This window comes from Salvelinus sp. IW2-2015, linkage group LG2 (assembly GCF_002910315.2).
Source record: "Salvelinus sp. IW2-2015 linkage group LG2, ASM291031v2, whole genome shotgun sequence".
Lineage (NCBI taxonomy): Eukaryota > Metazoa > Chordata > Actinopteri > Salmoniformes > Salmonidae > Salvelinus > Salvelinus sp. IW2-2015.
In genome coordinates, this window is record NC_036839.1 from 12,602,552 (window position 1) to 12,620,683 (window position 18,132).

At 41.2% G+C, this 18,132-nt stretch overlaps 1 protein-coding gene across 1 annotated transcript in view; it reads right to left on the reverse strand.

The window, feature by feature from the left end:
• Positions 1-14,780, reverse strand: part of LOC111974507 (activin receptor type-1C) — a 29,219-nt gene extending 14,439 nt beyond the window's left edge. The window contains exons 1-2 of the mRNA XM_024002240.1: positions 14,593-14,780; positions 2,672-2,902 (exon numbers count right to left, since the gene is read on the reverse strand). Of these exons, the coding sequence (XP_023858008.1) occupies positions 2,672-2,902; positions 14,593-14,662 (301 nt within the window). The 5' untranslated portion in view covers positions 14,663-14,780. The remainder of the gene's footprint in view (positions 1-2,671; positions 2,903-14,592) is intronic.
• Positions 14,781-18,132: the final 3,352 nt, after the last annotated feature.

Genomic DNA, 18,132 nt, shown 5'->3' on the forward strand with positions numbered 1-18,132 from the left:
GCCTCACAACCGTAGACCACGTGTACGGCGTTGTGTGGGTGAGCGGTTTGCTGATGTCAACATTGTGCCCCATGGTGACGGTGGGGCTATGGCATGGGCAAGTATAGGCTACGGACAACGAACACAATTGCATTTTATCGATGGCAATTTGAATGCACAGAGATACCGTGACGAGATCCTAAGGGCCATTGTCGTGCCATTCATCTGCCGACATCACCTCGTGTTACAACATGATAATGAACATCCCCATGTCGCAAGGATCTGTACACACTTCCTGGAAGCTGAACATGTCCCAGTTCTTCCATGGCCTACATACTCACCAGACATGTCACCCATTGCGCATGTTTGGGATGCTCTCGATCGTTGTGTACGACAGTGCGTTCCAGTTCTCGCCAATATCCAGCAACTTGGCACAGCCATTGAAGAGGAGTGGGACAACATTCCACAGGCCACAAGCAACAGCCTGATCAACTCTATGCGAAGGAGATGTGTCACGCTGCATGAGGCAAATGGTGGTCACACCAAATACTGACTGGTTTTCTGATCCACGCCCCTACTTTTTTAAAGGTATCTGTGACCAACAGATGTCWATCTGTATTCCCAGTCACGTGGAATCCATAGATTAGGGCCAAATGTACTTAAATTGACTGATTACCTTATATGAACTGTAAAACAGCTATACACACTTCATCCACCGCGATAGTAGTCAGTTATATCATTGTCTAAGTGGCATTTATGAGTTATTGATATAGAGCTTATCTTTTCTCTGTAGCTCGGGCAATTTGGAAGCTGTTGGAGCGCTCTGCTTCGGTACATACAATCAATGTGGTTACCAGGGGAACGGTAATCAAGGTCATAGCACAGGCACTGAAGAATAGAGGAAATAGAGAGTCTAGTCCGTACCCTCTTGAAATACAAGGTCGTCAGCAATAGCGCAGTTCTCCTCTGAAACAGCAGCAAGTGCTTAAACATCCCCATATCCATTCATACCCGAAGTCGTTGTGTAGACTATCATCTGTGAACTGATGAATGTTACCATTAACAGCTTTATCACAATGTGTGTGTTTATTTTTCACATCAAAGGGTCTAAGTATACTCTGATGATTGGTCTGGATCCTATAGCGTCACTGTAATTCAGTTATTACCAACCCTGGTCCTGGAGAGATACCGGGTGTGCAGGCCTTTGTTCAAGCCCAGCACAGTCTGATTCGACTATTCTAAACCTTACATATAAGATTATAGATATAAGAAGCTTTATGACACATACTAATATATATATATATATATATATATATATATATAAAAATAGTTATATGGAAAAGGTCAGATAGGTCAATTATATGATATGAAGAGTACAAGATGTTCTATTCTAGGGTTTTGGGCTATTTAGGAAGCGAGCCGATGTTAACTTGCAAGGTACAGCACTGCTACTGCAAGCTGTACACTGAGTGTACAAAACATTAGAAATACCTGCTCTTCCATGACAGACTGACTAGGTGAAAGCTATGAACCCTTATTGATGTCACTTGTTAAATCCACTTCAAAATCAGTGTAGATGAATGTGAGGAGGATTTTTAAGCCTTGAGACATTGATTGTGTATGTGTGCCATTCAGACAGTGAATGTGCAAGACAAAAGATTTAAGTGCCTTTGAACGGGGTATGGTAGTAGGTGCCAGGCGCACCGGTTTGAGTGTGTCAAGAACTGCAACGCTACTGGGTTTTTCACACTCAACAGTTTCCTGTGTGTATCAAGAATGGTCCACCYCCCAAAGGACATCCAGCCAACTTGACACAACTGTGGGAAGCATTGGAGTCAACATGGGCCAGAATGCCTGTGGAACACTTGACACTTTGTAGAGTCCATGCCCTGATAATTGAGGCTCTTCTGAGGGCAAAAGGGGGTGCAACTCAATATTACGAAGGTGTTCCTAATGTTTTGTACACTCAGTGTATATCAATTTCAAGGCCTAAATCCTAATAATATACGTTTGACCGATTATAATGTGTACAAACCCTCCCGTTCCTAATGAAGAGTAACTTTGAGGGGAGCAAAGTAAAACGCCAGGAACTAAAAAGGGAGAAGCATGTGGACGTTATACAGCTTCAAAATCTACAACTTCAAAACACCATAACTAACGACAGATCTTCCATAGTGAGCGGTAACAGAAATCAGGCGACGTTAAAAAAACGTCAAAGGTGAGAATGTTTACTCACCGAGGTCACCGAGTTGAGAACAGTAACATGTACCGGCAGCTTTAACTAACCTCTAAGCCCTCTACCTGCGACAAAGCCGACGGTTCGCCCAATTCCACACGCCTGGCCTGACGAGGTGTCTATAAACCTGACGGGCGGATCACTGGCAGGCGGCGGGTAACCTCTGACAACATTATGTCACGGGATACGCTAGGCCAATCAATGGTAGCTCAGCTCGTCTGGCTAGACCACGGCCTGAGCGGGAAATCCCTCCTGGAATGCGCTCTAGCTACTAACGATGTCCTTTGGTAGAATAAACACAGTTCAGGCTGAGAGTATTAAATGGTTAAGGGACGTGCGTTTGAGATTCGAAACAATGGGGTTAAATTCCAGAAAGTGAAAACCATTGTGATTGGGCAATAGATTGTAATAACAGTACAAGAGACTTTGTAATAAGTAGCATGACTTCATAAGTACCTGGATGCAGATGCAGGGTCTCGTTGTTGCAGAAGTCTGTGAAGCAGCAGTTTCTCTTGGAGACGTTCCGGGAGCTGTAGCAGAAGACCTGTCCCCTCATCTCAGCCGGGGACAGACAGGACTTGACAGCCTCCTCCTTCCCGTTGATCAGCATCACAGAGTTCCAGCAGGCCCCGTCTGCACCCGTCTCACAGGTGTTGTTGGCACATAGCTGGCACACACACTTCAGAGCTGAAACGCAACAGTGTGACATTAGATGCCTGGCTTTCTACTAAGAGGTTTTAGTACACTCCCAAGTTTGTGATTGTCTAGAGCCTTTCTTACATATCACTTAGACTTCTGAAGAACAACATTAACAACTGTATACCTCATGTTTTAGGACAAGCTGTCTCAGGTACAGCATGGAAAACGGTAGTTTTTATCAATTTAGAACCACTTTGCATACATTCTTTCAGCAATACAAATAGGAGGCGCTCAGTGGCCATTGACCAATGTCTACTAGAGACCTCTATGGATAGTGGCCATTATGGCTAGTGGCCACTCGTACTTTTGAAGCTGATGCTTCCTGCCCGTTATGTAATCCTGGACATGCTCTTAAAAACAAATAAAAGAGTATTCTATAATGCCCTTTAGTTTAACACCCAGATAATATTGTGCTCTTCTTGGACGCCTACCCACTCCTGTCCTGTTTTGATAAAGCCACGAGGACAGCAGGGCTCTCCTACTCACAAGGAATTGGTGGTCTATTCTGTAGGATGGGACCAGTAGAGGAAGGGGGTGACCGTCCTCCTCAGTGAATTTCCTTATTTATTTAATAGTGAAACATTTAAAAAGTTATCCTATACTAAATATATTGATATGTCACCAAATAATTGATTAAAAAACACACTGTTTTGCAATAAAGATCTACAGTAGCCTAAACAGCACTATGTAGGGTAGCACCATGGTGTAGCCGGAGGACAGCTAGCTTCCGTCCTCTTCTGCGTACATTGCCTTAAATACAAAACCTTGGAGGCTCATGGTTCTCACCCCCTTCCATAGACATACACAGTAATTAATGACAACTTCCGGAGGATGTCCTCCAACCTATCAGAGCGCTTGCAGCATGAACTGACATGTTGTCCACCCAATCAAAGGATCAGAGAATATATCTAGTACTGAAAGCATAAGCTAAAGCTAGCTAGTAGCACTGCAGTGCATAAAATGTGGTAAGTAGTTGACTATGAGAGAAAGACAATAGTTGAACAGTTAAACAAATTAATTTCCTCAAAAATGAAGGCGAAGCAGGAGAGATATATTCCGTAATTGTTTCTACTTTCACTTACTTAGCTAGGGATGCTATGTTAGCTATCTGGCTATGACTATCCAACACTGGAACTCTTCCAAGCCAAACTGCTTACTGACTGTACACTGTACTCCATGATTGTAGCAGGTTTAACTTACTAACACGTTAGTTCTATTAGCTATGTTGACTATGACGTTACTTTAGCTAATATGGTGACAACGATGTAGTCTGTGTGTAGCGGTTATGATAGGAAGSCTTGGAAAGGTTATTTCGCTTGGTCACAGACAGCTGATGTGAGAGGAGGAGAGTGCAGAGATGCGAGAAGGAATACAACAAGCTGTTTGTATGTGGCTGCTATGAAAGTAAACTATGTTTATGTGTAATCAGGGGTGTATTCATTCTGCCTATTCTGTTAAAATGTTTCTTAAAAAGGAAGCAAACGGAACAAAGATAAACATACCCGATTTRGTCCAATAGAAACTCTTGTTTGCAACTGTTGGACTAATGACTACACCCTAGATCAGCTAGATGCAGGCAAGAGTGTGCAAGGCAGTATTGAATGTGTCACCTAAAGAAAAATCTCGACCTGTGTGCACCTACGTTGTCAACTTTCATTCATAGGCTAGGTTGTAGCAACCTCATGATGGGTATAGGTAAAATTTGAGTATCATGTAGTAGCCTAAACCAAATCGATGTTACATTGAACTGGGGGAATGGAAAATGAATGACAGAACCATTTTGTTGCAATAGAAATAAGGCCATGCTCGTGAAAATAATCGTCCTCCCTCATCTTTTAAACGGCACCGAACGCCACTGGATGGGACTACGTCCAACTTTTATAGGAGGTAATGTTCGCCAGGTTGATATGAAGCTGTAGGGAATCTCTCATGTCCTTATCTCAGGTCCCTGCTACATGTCTGAGCAAAGCTCGATTTCCCAGACTACCAGAACACCCCACAACACTGCTGATGGGAAGATGAATAGACTAATCCCTTCCAAATAGATGTTTTGTTCTAAACAGTGTGGTAATGAATTCACTTGTCCATATGCCTTTACAATATTCCTGGGTGACTTCCTCCATCACTCAGTTGATTTTTTATGGAATATCTACATAGGCGTACAGAGGCCCATTATCAGCAACCATCACTCCTGTGTTCCAATGGCACGTTGTGTTAGCTAATCCAAGTTGATCATTTTAAAAGGCTAATTGATCATTAGAAAACCATTCTGCAATTATGTTAGCACAGCTGAAAACTGTTGGGCTGATTTAAAGAAGCAATAAAACTGGCCTTCTTTAGACTAATTGAATATCTGGAGCATCAGCATTTGTGGGTTCGATTACAGGCTCAAAATGGCCAGAAACAAAGACCTTTCTTCTGAAACTTGTCAGTCTATTCTTGTTCTGAGAAATTAAGGATATTCCACGCAAGAAATTGCCAAGAAACTGAAGATCTCGTTCAACGCTGTGTACTACTCCTTTCACAGAACAGCACAAACTGGCTGAGGGAGGCCCCGGTGCACAACTGAGCAAGAGGACAAGTACATTAGTGTCTAGTTTGAGAAACAGATGCCTCACAAGTCCTCAACTGGCAGCTTCGTTAAATAGTATGTAAGTAAGAAAAGATTAAGATGGGCAAAAGAACACAGACACTGGACAGAAAAATTCTGCCTTGAAGGCCAGCATCCCGGGGGTCGCCTCTTCACTGTTGGCGTTGAGACTGGTGTTTTGTGGGTACTACTTAACGAAGCTGCCAGTTGAGGACTTGTGAGGTGTCTATTTCTCAAACTAGAAAAGCTGAAATAAATCATTCTCTCTTGTATTATTCTGACATTTCACATTCTTAAAATAAAGTGGTGAACCTAACTGACCTAAGACAGGGAATTTTTACTAGGATTAAATGTCAGGAATTGTGAAAAACTGAGTTTAAAATGTATTTGGCTAAGGTGTATGTAAACTTCAACTGCATCTGGGATGATGCCGGCTCACTCCACACAAGTTTTTCCCATCTGAGCTGGGGTCAAAACTGTCGCTCCATCTACCATTGACTGTTTACGTTATACTCTGCCCTTCCTATTAGCCATAGTGAAAGTCGAGGACTTTCTTAGTGTGCCTGACCAATGGCAAGCATGGGCAGGCACACTAAGATACAAGAGGGTTTCTGGCATAAGAGGCACTCTACTGTGAACAGATGTCTGGTAAATTATACCTAATCATAAAGTGCAGACAGAAAGTAGCTGCACTCAACCTAACCTGTCAATGGTAAGACTGCAAATGAGGCAGAGTAGATGAGTGCCTATTTACAAGAAAGAAAACAGCTCTGACAGGCAGGTAAGTAACCTGTGGCTCTAGATATGTCTTAATTGCCATCTGGGGTTCACAATAATGACAAATCGATATAAAACCACAWTGCAAATTGTTTTACTACTAGCAGCATGTACGGTTTTTAAATTGTCATTGATTTGAACTGTACTATATGAAGGCAACTCATAAGTCTATGTGTATTCAAATCAAAATACATTAGTTAGCATTGCTACCGTAGCCTGGTAGAATAGCTAGCTAGCCATCTTTAGAAATATGATTTTCCATGAATTCATAGGCAGGAAACAAATGGATGCAATCCAGACCTTATCTGTACACATTTGGCTGTTCAAAACTAAAAAGGAAAAAAAGTAAGATGTTTCAAACAACAACAAAAAACTGAAGAAAATATTCAAATGTACAGGAGCCCTCTGCCTAGGTGACCTCACAGCGCCAAGGAACTTCAATTGTATTGTTGTTTTTAAGTGGGTACAAAATTCGACTCTACGCTGTAAACTGCAGTGAATATGTCATTTGAATTACTGACCGAAAGCCCTGTGATATGAATGTTTCATTCTGTTTGGATCAGTTGTGGGTCTACACTCAAAAGGTCTAGAAAAGCACAGTAGCAGGCCAGTCTGGCTGTATTCTGAGATGAGCCGTAACAGACGGCACATCATTCTCCCAAGTTGTCCTATAATAATGTGGCCACATATGCGCCCAGCTATTCAGGAAATTGACTTACTTCCTATTGGGTTAAACAAAGCTGTAAACGAATACAACAAGTTTGCAAAGTCACAAGCTTGATGGAGTCATTATGTGCAAGGACTGTGGGACCAAATACTGAACTTTGACTACTTTAATACACTAAGTGATTTTATCATATACYTATGACTTCTTCAAATGGGGGGACTGGATACATAAAGTGCTATCACTTCTATATGGTAAAAAATAGACATTCTGTGTCACCTAATATGAAACATTTGATGTCAAATCCAAAATGTACAGAGCCAAATTTAAACTGTAGCTTCACTGTCCAAAAACATACGGAGGGAAGTGTACCTGATGAATACAACACCTGACACCCAGTCTGACAAACTAATGGATTTGACCACTATGAACATTTGGAAATTAATGTTCTCCTCCCGACCGTGTTGTTCTGCTCATACAAGTATTGCCAACTTGACCCTTTTCATGTAAAAATTAAACACATATTGGATAAACTATATCTACTTGAATATGAAGTTGAATTCCCTTCTCCTAAAATGAATGTATTAACATGATTCATTATTTGTAAACTTCATGGTTATTGTCCATATTTTTCGGCTACACAATTATACAATAATTGTGCCAGCCTGACCCATAGTGAAATGGCAGGCTCTCTGGCCCCTGCTTGCCACTATGGCTAATGGGAAGGGCAGAGTACAGTCATGTAGATGGCTCATGTACGGTCATGCAGATCAGTATTCCTTGGCAGTTAGAATGTACACCTGCTCTYTCTAGAATGTCCAAATAAGTGATGAGGAAGGTGGAAGTCTTCACTCATCACAACATTGAGCATTTTTTACATTTATATTTTACTGTGTAGTCATTAAGATGCTGCTCTTATCAGTGGAGATTTTAGCATATAAATCTTTGTTAGGCAAACAAACAAAAACATGTGGGATGCATGCCAGCATAGCCACTACACAACACACTAAACAATACTTTAATTGCACTATAACGGTGACAAACAGTGCCCACAAACTGTTAGGGCCTACATCAAGCTGTCCCAACAGAAGAGTCTCAACAGCAGTCCCAACACCTTACCACTGCTACACCTGGCTATCAGCGGAGCCTTGTCTGGCAGCGAAACAGTTCATTCAGCCTTATAAACAGCCTTTTTTTTWAAAAACATAGCTGATATGGCTGACTTGCTTAAACAAATGTGCTRTCTACTGACAATTGAGATGTACAAACTAGAGGTCGACCGATTAATCGGAATGGCCGATTACTAGGGCCGATTTCAAGTTTTCATAACAATCGGTAATCGGTATTTTTGGACACTGATTTGCCGATTTTTAAAATTATATATATATATATTTTTTTATACCTTAATTTAACTAGGCAAGTCAGTTAAGAACACATTCTTATTTTCAATGACGGCCTAGGAACGGTGGGTTAACTGCCTTGTTCAGGGGCAGAACGGCAGATTTTTACCTTGTCAGCTCGGGGATTCGTTTTTGCAATCTTCCGGTTACTAGTACAACGCTCTAACCACCTGCCTTACATTGCACTCCACGAGGAGCCTGCGTGGCAGGCTGACTACCTGTTACGCGAGGGCAGCAAGAAGCCAAGGTAAGTTGCTAGCTAGCATTAAACTTATCTTATAAAAAACAATCAATCTTAACGTAATCACTAGTTAACTACACATGGTTGATGATATTACTAGTTTATCTAGTGTGTCCTGCATTTCTCATCGAATCACAGCCTACTTCAACAAACGGGTGGCTTGCGGAATGGTTCCGTATTTCACTGAAAGAATAAACGTTTTGTTTTCTAAATGATAGTTTCCGGATTCGACCATTTTAATGACCAAAGGCTTGTATTTCTGTGTGTTATTATGTTATAATTAAGTCTATGATTTGATAGAGTAGTCTGACTGAGCGATGGTAGGCAGCAGCAGGCTCGTAAGCATTCATTCAAACAGCGCTTTCGTGCGTTTGCCAGCAGCTATTGCACTGTTTATGACTTCAAGCCTATCAACTCCCGAGATTAGGCTGGTGTAACCGATGTGAAATGGCTAGCTAGTTAGCGGGGTGCGCGCTAATAGCGTTTCAAACGTCACTCGCTCTGAGACTTGGAGTAGTTGTTCCCCTTGCTCTGCATGGGTAACGCTGCTTCGTGGCTGTTGTCGATGTGTTCCTGGTTCGAGCCCAGGTAGGAGCGAGGAGAGGGACGGAAGCTATACTGTTACACTGGCAATACTAAAGTGCCTATAAGAACATCCAATAGTCAAATGTATATGAAATACAAATCGTATAGAGAGAAATAGTCCTATAATAACTACAACCTAAAACTTCTTACCTGGGAATATTGAAGACTCATGTTAAAAGGAACCACCAGCTTTCATATGTTCTCATGTTCTGAGCAAAGAACTTAAACGTTAGCTTTTTTTACATGGCACATTCTGCACTTTTACTTTCTTCTCCAACACTTTGTTTTTGCATTATTTAAACCAAATTGAACGTTTCATTATTTATTTGAGGCTAAATTTATTTTATTTTTGTATTATATTAAGTTCAAATAAGTGTTCATTCAGTATTGTTGTAATTGTCATTATTGCAAATAAAATGAAAATAAATAAATCGGCATCGGCTTTTTTTGGTCCTCCAATAATCGGTATCGGTGTTGAAAAATCATAATCGGTCGACCTCTAGTACAAACTATGGCATAAGGGGACAACAAGCGGATAAGAGGGATTTCGATTAAGACATTAATGAGCGAGCTAGGATGGACCTAGTCAATATAACTATTTGTTCAACACTTTTGAAATGTACAGCGACAGAGTTCAGAACACGGGCCGTTCTTACAGTGTTCTCCCTGTACACCAAGTCAGAGCTGTAGGATAAATAAAGGGGGCATATAAGCAGATAATGAAAGCTCTTTCAATATTCGATGATTACATTTCTCTAAAACAGGTTATAGGCTACATGTGCACCACCAAGTCAGAACAGTAGGCAACATTAAAAGGGGAAAATACACCAAATTATTAGGGTGAGTCACATGGGTTACCAACAGCTGACTACACAACATACACTTAGTATTACTTTCCTAGCTACAGTATACATATCTCTCTGGCGTTGAGCAGGCGTTTCAATGCCATGACAGAGGGTGTCACGTCTGCTGCAGACGCAGTTGATTCGTTTATTTCTGGAGTCAGTTGGAGCTAGGAGTGTGTTCATGTTTCCAAGTTTCAAACATGTTTTCAAATGCCATTGAAATGGCAGCAACGGTATGAGAACCAGCACATTCTTGAGCATGCAATACGGCTTTCCTCTGCACTAAATCCTCATCGACCCACTGTGCTGTCAAACTCAGCATACTCATGGGGCTGACATCGCTGGTCCAAATGTTAGTTGTGAAGCTAATAGCAAGTAGCATAATTAATTCCATTATCTTGGCGTTAACGGATTTCGCCTTTGAGTTGTCTCGCTGAAATGTTCTTACTCTTTCAAATGACTGCTGGACTTGAACTTGTTTAGTTGTTGGAAGTGCGCTTAGTATTTTTCTGCTTTTGTTCTGTGTAGCGCTGTATTTTTTTGTGGCGTCATGACGTCATCTACTTACGTTATATTTAAACGTATGTCAGCTTTGACACCGGTTTTGCACATCGGTGTTAAACTAGACATCGGGCCGATGCTGGCATTTTTAGCTAATATCGGCCGATTCCGATATGCTCACCGATATATTGTGCATCCGTACCTTAAACCCAGAATAGGGACCACACACCCACTCCACTGAATAGCAGGCTAGTGATTGCTTTTCAATGCTTGCAGTTAGCTACTGATTCCTTCTAAACCACTCATTGTTGAATTTGCAATTTCCAACTTGTGTAATGTTTATGTCCAATGGCCTACGAGCAGATATGTTTTATCTATAATTTCTCTTCATTATTTCTCTTCATATGACAAGGATTAAAAAGGATTTGCCAGTATATTGTGAACTTTGTTCATGATGATGACTGCTAGCTAAGATTTTGAAAGTATGATGTTCAGTCCAATCAAAGCTTCTGTGGATATAACGTGATTTGACGTCATTTCATCTGTGGCCAATGACCTTGAGCCTTCTTGGATGGGCACTTCTAATGTAACGCTATGGCAGCACCGAAGGGGCTTGAATTTGAGCTTTACCCTTAGATTTGGCAGTGACGTAGTGTCCCCATGAGTGACAGAACACTGAGCCAATCATGGCGCAACTAGAGAACATTAGCAACCCCTACTCTCCGTATTTTCCGCTGGCTGCCCCACCAACACAGAAAGCACGGAGCTAGGCTGAAACACCTGCATTTTTTTTTTATTACATTGTTTGCAAACTGATATGTGACACGTATTAATGACAATGCCTGCCAACTGCAGGAATGTCCACCAGAGCTGTTACCAGATAATTTAATGTTCAATTCTCTACCACATGCCGCCTCCAACTTCATTTTAGAGAATTTGGCAATATGTCCAACCGGACTAAAAATCGCAGACCATGCGTAACCACTCCAGCCCCTCCACCTGCGGGATCGTCTGAGACCAGCCACCTGGACAGCTGATGAAACTGAGGAGTATTTCGGTCTGTAATGAAGCCCTTTTGTGGGGGAAAACTAATTCTGATTAGCTGGGCTTGGCTCCCTAGTAGGTGGGCTCACCCATGGCCCACCCTGCAGGCCCACCCATGGCTGCTCAATCATGTGAAATCCATAGATAAGGGCCTAATGAATTTATTTCAATTGACTGATTTCCTTGTATAAACTGTAACTCCGGAAAAAAAAAAAAAAAACTTTGTTCAGTATAGTATACCAGTCAACTGTCTATCCTGCACTCCATCCATAGTGACAGTTGGACTGTTTGTCCAGATCTGCAATGTGTTATCTTGCAATTATACCACGCATACAATTAATCAAATCTGCACCAATTTTATATATAAAATCCACAAGAGAGGAATAGCTGATAGGCAGTGGGGAGACCAGGTCCATCATTACACATGAAAGAAGAGCGSAGAGACGCAGCTCAAAAAGCTCCCCTATTGATCTTGTTAAGGGACAAAACAATTATCCTACAACACCACAATCCAATGAATAATTGCATTATTGTTTTCAAGTGAGTACAATTCTACTCTAGGCTGCAATKTGCAGTGAAAATGTAACTTGAATAATAGAGCAAAAGCCCTGTTATTTAAATGTTTCATTCCATTTGGATCAGTTGTGGGTCTACTCTCGATAGATTATAGAAAGGCACAGTTGCAGACCAGTCTGGTTCTATTTTTTGAACAGCTGGCTGTTGCCGATCATCATTCTCCCAAGTCGTGACCAGATAGGCCTACATCAGGGTTTCCCAAACTCGTTCCTCCGGGCCCCAAGGGCTGCTCCTTTTGTTTTTTCCCCTAGCACCACACAGCTGATTCAAATAAATGAATCAACAAGTTTGATCATTTGAATCAGCTGAGTAGTGTTAGGGCAACAACCAAAACGTGCACCCCTTGGGGTCCCGAGAACCAAGTTTGGGAAACAGCGGGGTATATGCTCCCAGCAGGCCCAGTTATTCAGGAAAGCTTAACACGCATTCTATTCTGCCTCCTTTCCAATCCSAGCGGCTATTCGTCAACCGGGAACCTAATGCTTCAATACTTTTTAAAATGTATTACCTTTTACATCGAGTTTACGAAACATTAGGAACAGTTGCTCTTTCCATGACCAGGTGAAAGCTATGATCCCTTATTGATGTCACCTGTTAAATCCACTTCAATCAGTGTAGATGAAGGGGGAGACAGGTTTAAAGCCTTGAGACAATTGAAACATTCAGAGGGTGAATGGGCAAGCAAGACAAAGGATTTAAGTGCCTTTGAACGGGGCATAGTAGTAGGCAGTAGGTGCCAGGCGCACCGGTTTGAGTGTGTCAAGAACTGCAATGCAATGCTGCTGGGTTTTTCACCCTCAACAGTTTGTGTGTATCAAGAATGGTCCACCATCCAAAAGACATCAAGCCAACTTGACACAACGGTGGCAACAATTGGAGTCAACATGGGCCAGCATCCCTGTGGAACGCTTTCGACACCTTGTAGAGTCCATGCCCAGACAGAATGAAGCTGTTCTGAGGGCAAACGGAGGTGCAACGCAATATTAAGGTGTTCCTAATGTTTTGTACACTCAGTGTATGTGTGGCATAAACAACTAGTCACAATGTTTTAACCGGATTGCGCTACCTGCACACGTTCATCCACACTGATAATTACAGCATCCAAACTGCGCAAAATCCATTTGACTAAAGGATAGAGACATCTGTTACAAAACACCCAAAAGTTTAATGACATTCGGGGATTGTCAAACCAAGCCTTCGATCGATCCTGTTTCAAGTTAATGTCACATGCACAAGTACAGTGAAATGCCTTTCTTGCAAACTCTAAACCCAACAACGCAGTAATCAATCAACGTAAATACTAAAAATAACAAGGTAGGAAGCGGTGGATGTATTTTCGGTTTGTCGAGATTAACACCTCAATTAAATTGAGTTTGTCAAAGCTGATGATGATGAACGCTCAAAGTTAGTAAATCGMTATGCATTTATGCGTTGTTTATTGGTTGTGTGTGGTGCATTGGCACAGAAATCTGTTGGTGGAAAATGATTTGCAGTTGTTTTCTATGAGTATAGCAGCCAAATGTTGAACATCTGATTTCCAGCATTTTTGTCTGCAGCCGGCTATGATCGTAGCTGCAGACAAAACAGGCAGGGTGAGCTCGTCCGTGGTGGTCCGCGAACCCTCAACCTTCTGGCCCGTTAGACCTGCATGGCATCAACTGTGCCACAAAAAAAACACGCTGAAGCGGTCAAATCGATATCCTAGTTTATAAACACAGAGTTGCTACAGTTGTTATTTATGGAGGTAATATCATGTTTTTGTTAATTTTATGGGGGNGTTTATTTACAGTACAAGGGGAGGGTCATGTGAAAATATTTTTAAGGTTGTGGAGGAGGGTGCATTTGACACCTCGAGTTGGACCAGCAATGTAAAGAGCCTCTTATCATGATTTTACATTAAATCTACCTATTTAATTTTTTTTAAATGGTTTCATCATAGTACTGTAGAAAACGTTTATAAATAATAATTTTAAAAATTTAAAAGGTATTACAATTTGTGTTTGGTTCAGTTTAGAAAGATGGAACAAATTCAGTCTCAGCGAAAGCAATTAATTTCAAAAGTAGAGCGAATTAGGTTTATGACATTAGTAGCCTACAGTTTAGCCAAGTCATATGAATTGAGCACATGCATGTGAACTTCTATCACGTTGATTCAAAATAAACCAAGCGCTTTCGACTGATCTTTTGACATTAGCTATTTTTCATATGGTTAGAGTAACTATTTGACTTAATGTTCAGGATACAGAATGTGGTAACAAAAAGATGTCGCAAACTATATCATACATGAACGGCCGACATATGATTGAGTCCACTCAAACTGTCAGGCTGTTGCCTAAATTTCAAGTCCAACTGCAACACATGACACAGAAAAACAGCCTACAATTACCGCCTAAACAAGTTCTCACGAAACACATGATACATGCAGTGGTCGCACAAAGTTTGTCTTATAGCCTACCTGTGCTCAGCTGTGCGACGGATATAAATATCAACGCCGCTTCAACCGTGTTGAGCCTGGGATGAGTCATGGCCGGAGCCACATCTGCTTGGTTCGCGGACGCCCTGTCTATACCATGTTTCTAGAGAAAATCATTCCTTTCGTGTTTAAATCCGTCACGTACAGTCCACTCTAAATAAGCAGTGAGAGAGCTGAATAAGCAGGCAGATTTGCTCCGCCTCTGTCGACTGGAATTTAAAAGGATTAACGCTCCCCAGCTAGCACATTAAACGTTCTGGGAACGTCTGTTTTTGGTTTCACATTGGTTGTGGGAAGTAAGCCACATAAATTTCCTGACCCGCAAAACGAAATGTTTTGCAAACAGAAGTGGACATTTTGCCTGTTCTGGGAATGTTAATTTTTAGGTTACAGGGAGGTTCTGAGAACATTTTACTCTGGTTCCCTGAAACATTTCCTGGGAGGTTTTATCAACTTTCTGAGAATGGAAATCATAGTTTTTAAAACCAGTTGAATTGACAACRGACAGTTTTGCTGTGGCTTTAGTCATCAATCTAGCAAGAGGGCAATATTTTATTAATGTAGTATTGTTGTCCCTGCCCCCAGAAAGCTATGACCTTTGTTTTTCACCTGGAATTGTTTATTTATGTCTGAGAAAAAAAAAACGATCCAACCGATATGATCTAGTACACAATAAAAGTATAATTAAACATATACAAATATGATATGATAAATAAAACAAATTGTGAATGAATAAGCCTTTTCATACTTTATAATATGTCCATATACAGTTCTGTTTTTCTACCCAAAATATTTCACCTTCTTTATTACTTTAACAAACATATGACGTTGGTGATAGTCAAAATCTGTAACATTTGTGAACGTCTAAATCAACAACAGGTGCCCCTCCTATAAACAAGGGGAGAAGGGTTATCTAAAGAGCTCAATGTGTCTGCCTCCGACGTAAAACAAATGTTTGACTTCCACACAAAATTACTTCTTCTTACTCATTTTAGGTTTAAGGAAGTGCGTATGTTGCATTCTTTATCGTAGAGCTATGAAAGTTATGTATTTAGATTCCACTGCTTGAGACAAATTCAGCGATTGCTTTGCCATGTCTGTGCCATGAAGCAGTCGATCTGGATAAATGTTTTTTAAGGACCGCCCGTTTAACATAACGTTGCAGTGAAGTAATATAAATGGATATAATGATGRAGCCGACAGAGAGGCAAATACACGTTTATTCAACAGAGGACGTTTACATGGTCCTAGGAAGGAATGAATGTCTGTCTTCTGACTTATAAAATGGTGGGAAATCAATAAAATAATGTAAACATATACATATATTTTTAAGTAATTCTAGAGCCCGATTTTGGGTACTGTCAGCTTAAGAGGCTTAAAGGTAATTACATAACATTCTGAGAACATTCTCTAAATMTTGTGAAAGTTTTGTAGTAACACTGCTAACTTTTTTTGACCTCCATGCACAAATACAGTAATTCACATGGAAATCCGTGAGATTCAAACTATGATCTCTATCCCTGGAATTAGTCCACTGCGCCAGCAGGATAGAGCTAGCATGCCATGTTTGTAACGCATACAAAGCCATTAATTTCAGTCTATTCAAACAGACTAAGATTGAATCTTTTCCAGGTATTTTGCAAATGTTCCATTCCGAGAATAAATCACTTTTCTCCCGGGTAACCCAGTATTTCTTGCCAAATTCAAAAGCATTATAAAAGCATAAAAATGGGCCTGTCTGGATTTGATTAGAGCTTTGATCGAAAATTCAAGCCTGATGCTACCTGAGCCTGATGAGCCATACATTAAATACATTATGAGCCCTACATTAAATCAAATAAAATGTTATTTGTCACATGCGCCGAATACAACAGCCTTCCGTCTAGCCACTCTACCATAAAGMTCTGCTTTGGAACCACCAAGACTCTTCCTAGAGCTGGCGACCCAGCCAAACTGAGCAATCAGGGGAGAAGGGCCTTGGTCAGGGAGGTGACCAAGAACCCGATCGTCACTCTTCCAGAGTTCTTCTGTGGAGATGGGAGAACCTTCCAGAAGGACAACCATCTCTGCAGCACTCCACCAATAAGGCTTTTATGGGAGAGTGGCTAGACAAAAGCCACTCCTCAGTAAAAGGCACATGACAGCCCGCTTGGAGTTTGCCAAAAGGAACCTAAAGACTCTCAGACCATGAAAAACAAGATTCTCTGGTCTGATGAAAACAAGATTGAACTCTTTGGCCTGAATGCCAAAGAGGAAACCTGGCACCATCCCTACAGTGAAGCATGGTGGTGGCAGCATCATGCTGTGGAGATGTTTTTCAGCGGCAGGGACTGGGAGACTAGTCAGGATTGAGGGGAAAACCTGCTCCAGAGCACTCAGGACCTCYGGCTGGGGCAAAGGTTCACCTTCCAACAGGACAACAACCCTAAACCAATACAATGCAGGGGTGGCTTGGGGACAAGTCTCTGAATGTCCTTGAGTGGCCCAGCCAGAGCCTGGATTTGAACCCGATCGAACATCTCTGAAGAGACCTGAAAATAGCTGTGCAGCAACYCTCCCCATCCAACCTGACAGAGCTTGAGAGGATCTACAGAGATTAATGGGGAAAATTTGCAGCATCATACCCAAGAAGACTCGAGGCTGTAATCGCTGCCAAAAGTGCTTCAACAAAGTACTGAGTAAAGGGTCTGAATACTTATGTAACTGTGATATTTCAGCTTCATTTGTATTTTTTTTGCTCAAATTTCTAATKATCTGTTTTTGCTTTGTCATTATGGGTATTTGTGTGTAGATTGATGAGGGGGAAAAAACGAGTTAATACATTTTAGAATAAGGCTGTAAGGTAACAAAATGTGAAAAAAAGTAAAGGGGGCTGAATACTTTCCGAATGCACCGTATCAATCTAGAACAGGATTATCTATTTTGGATGCAATTTYAATGGAGTCGATGCTCGCGCGGGCACTGATGTAAAGCAACGATATTCGAGTGATAGGCTGTTTTAAAACTCAGGAGCTGCAATAATAAAAACAAAACATCTTTACAATTAAAAAATAAGGTGACCTTCAAAAGCCAGATGGAGATGAATAAATTAGACGTGTATTCGGTCTTTATATTACTGTAGCATAGACTATGCTGCAGCAAATGCCGGCCTACCTGTCACAAGAACAAAAGTAACCATGATGAGATGATAGGTCTACAACATGCATTGTGAAGTGMGCTCCATACTGAAATGGGCTGTCTGTCCCCARCCTGAGTGTTGATGATTCATCATGCAGAGGCTGTAGAGCAGCCAGATTTAGACATTTTATATAATTTAACAGTTCCATTTKACGCCCTGCTGTTCATATAAATTATTTATTATAATTTACCGGTTTCTCTCAGTTATTTATCCCAGGAAAAGGGAGTGGTTTTGTGGGGTAAATACCGGTAAATCACACACACCTGAACACACTTAACAAAATAAAGGAGAGACAGAGAAATAACATTCTTGGAACGTTTTCTGAACTTCACTTGTATGGTAGG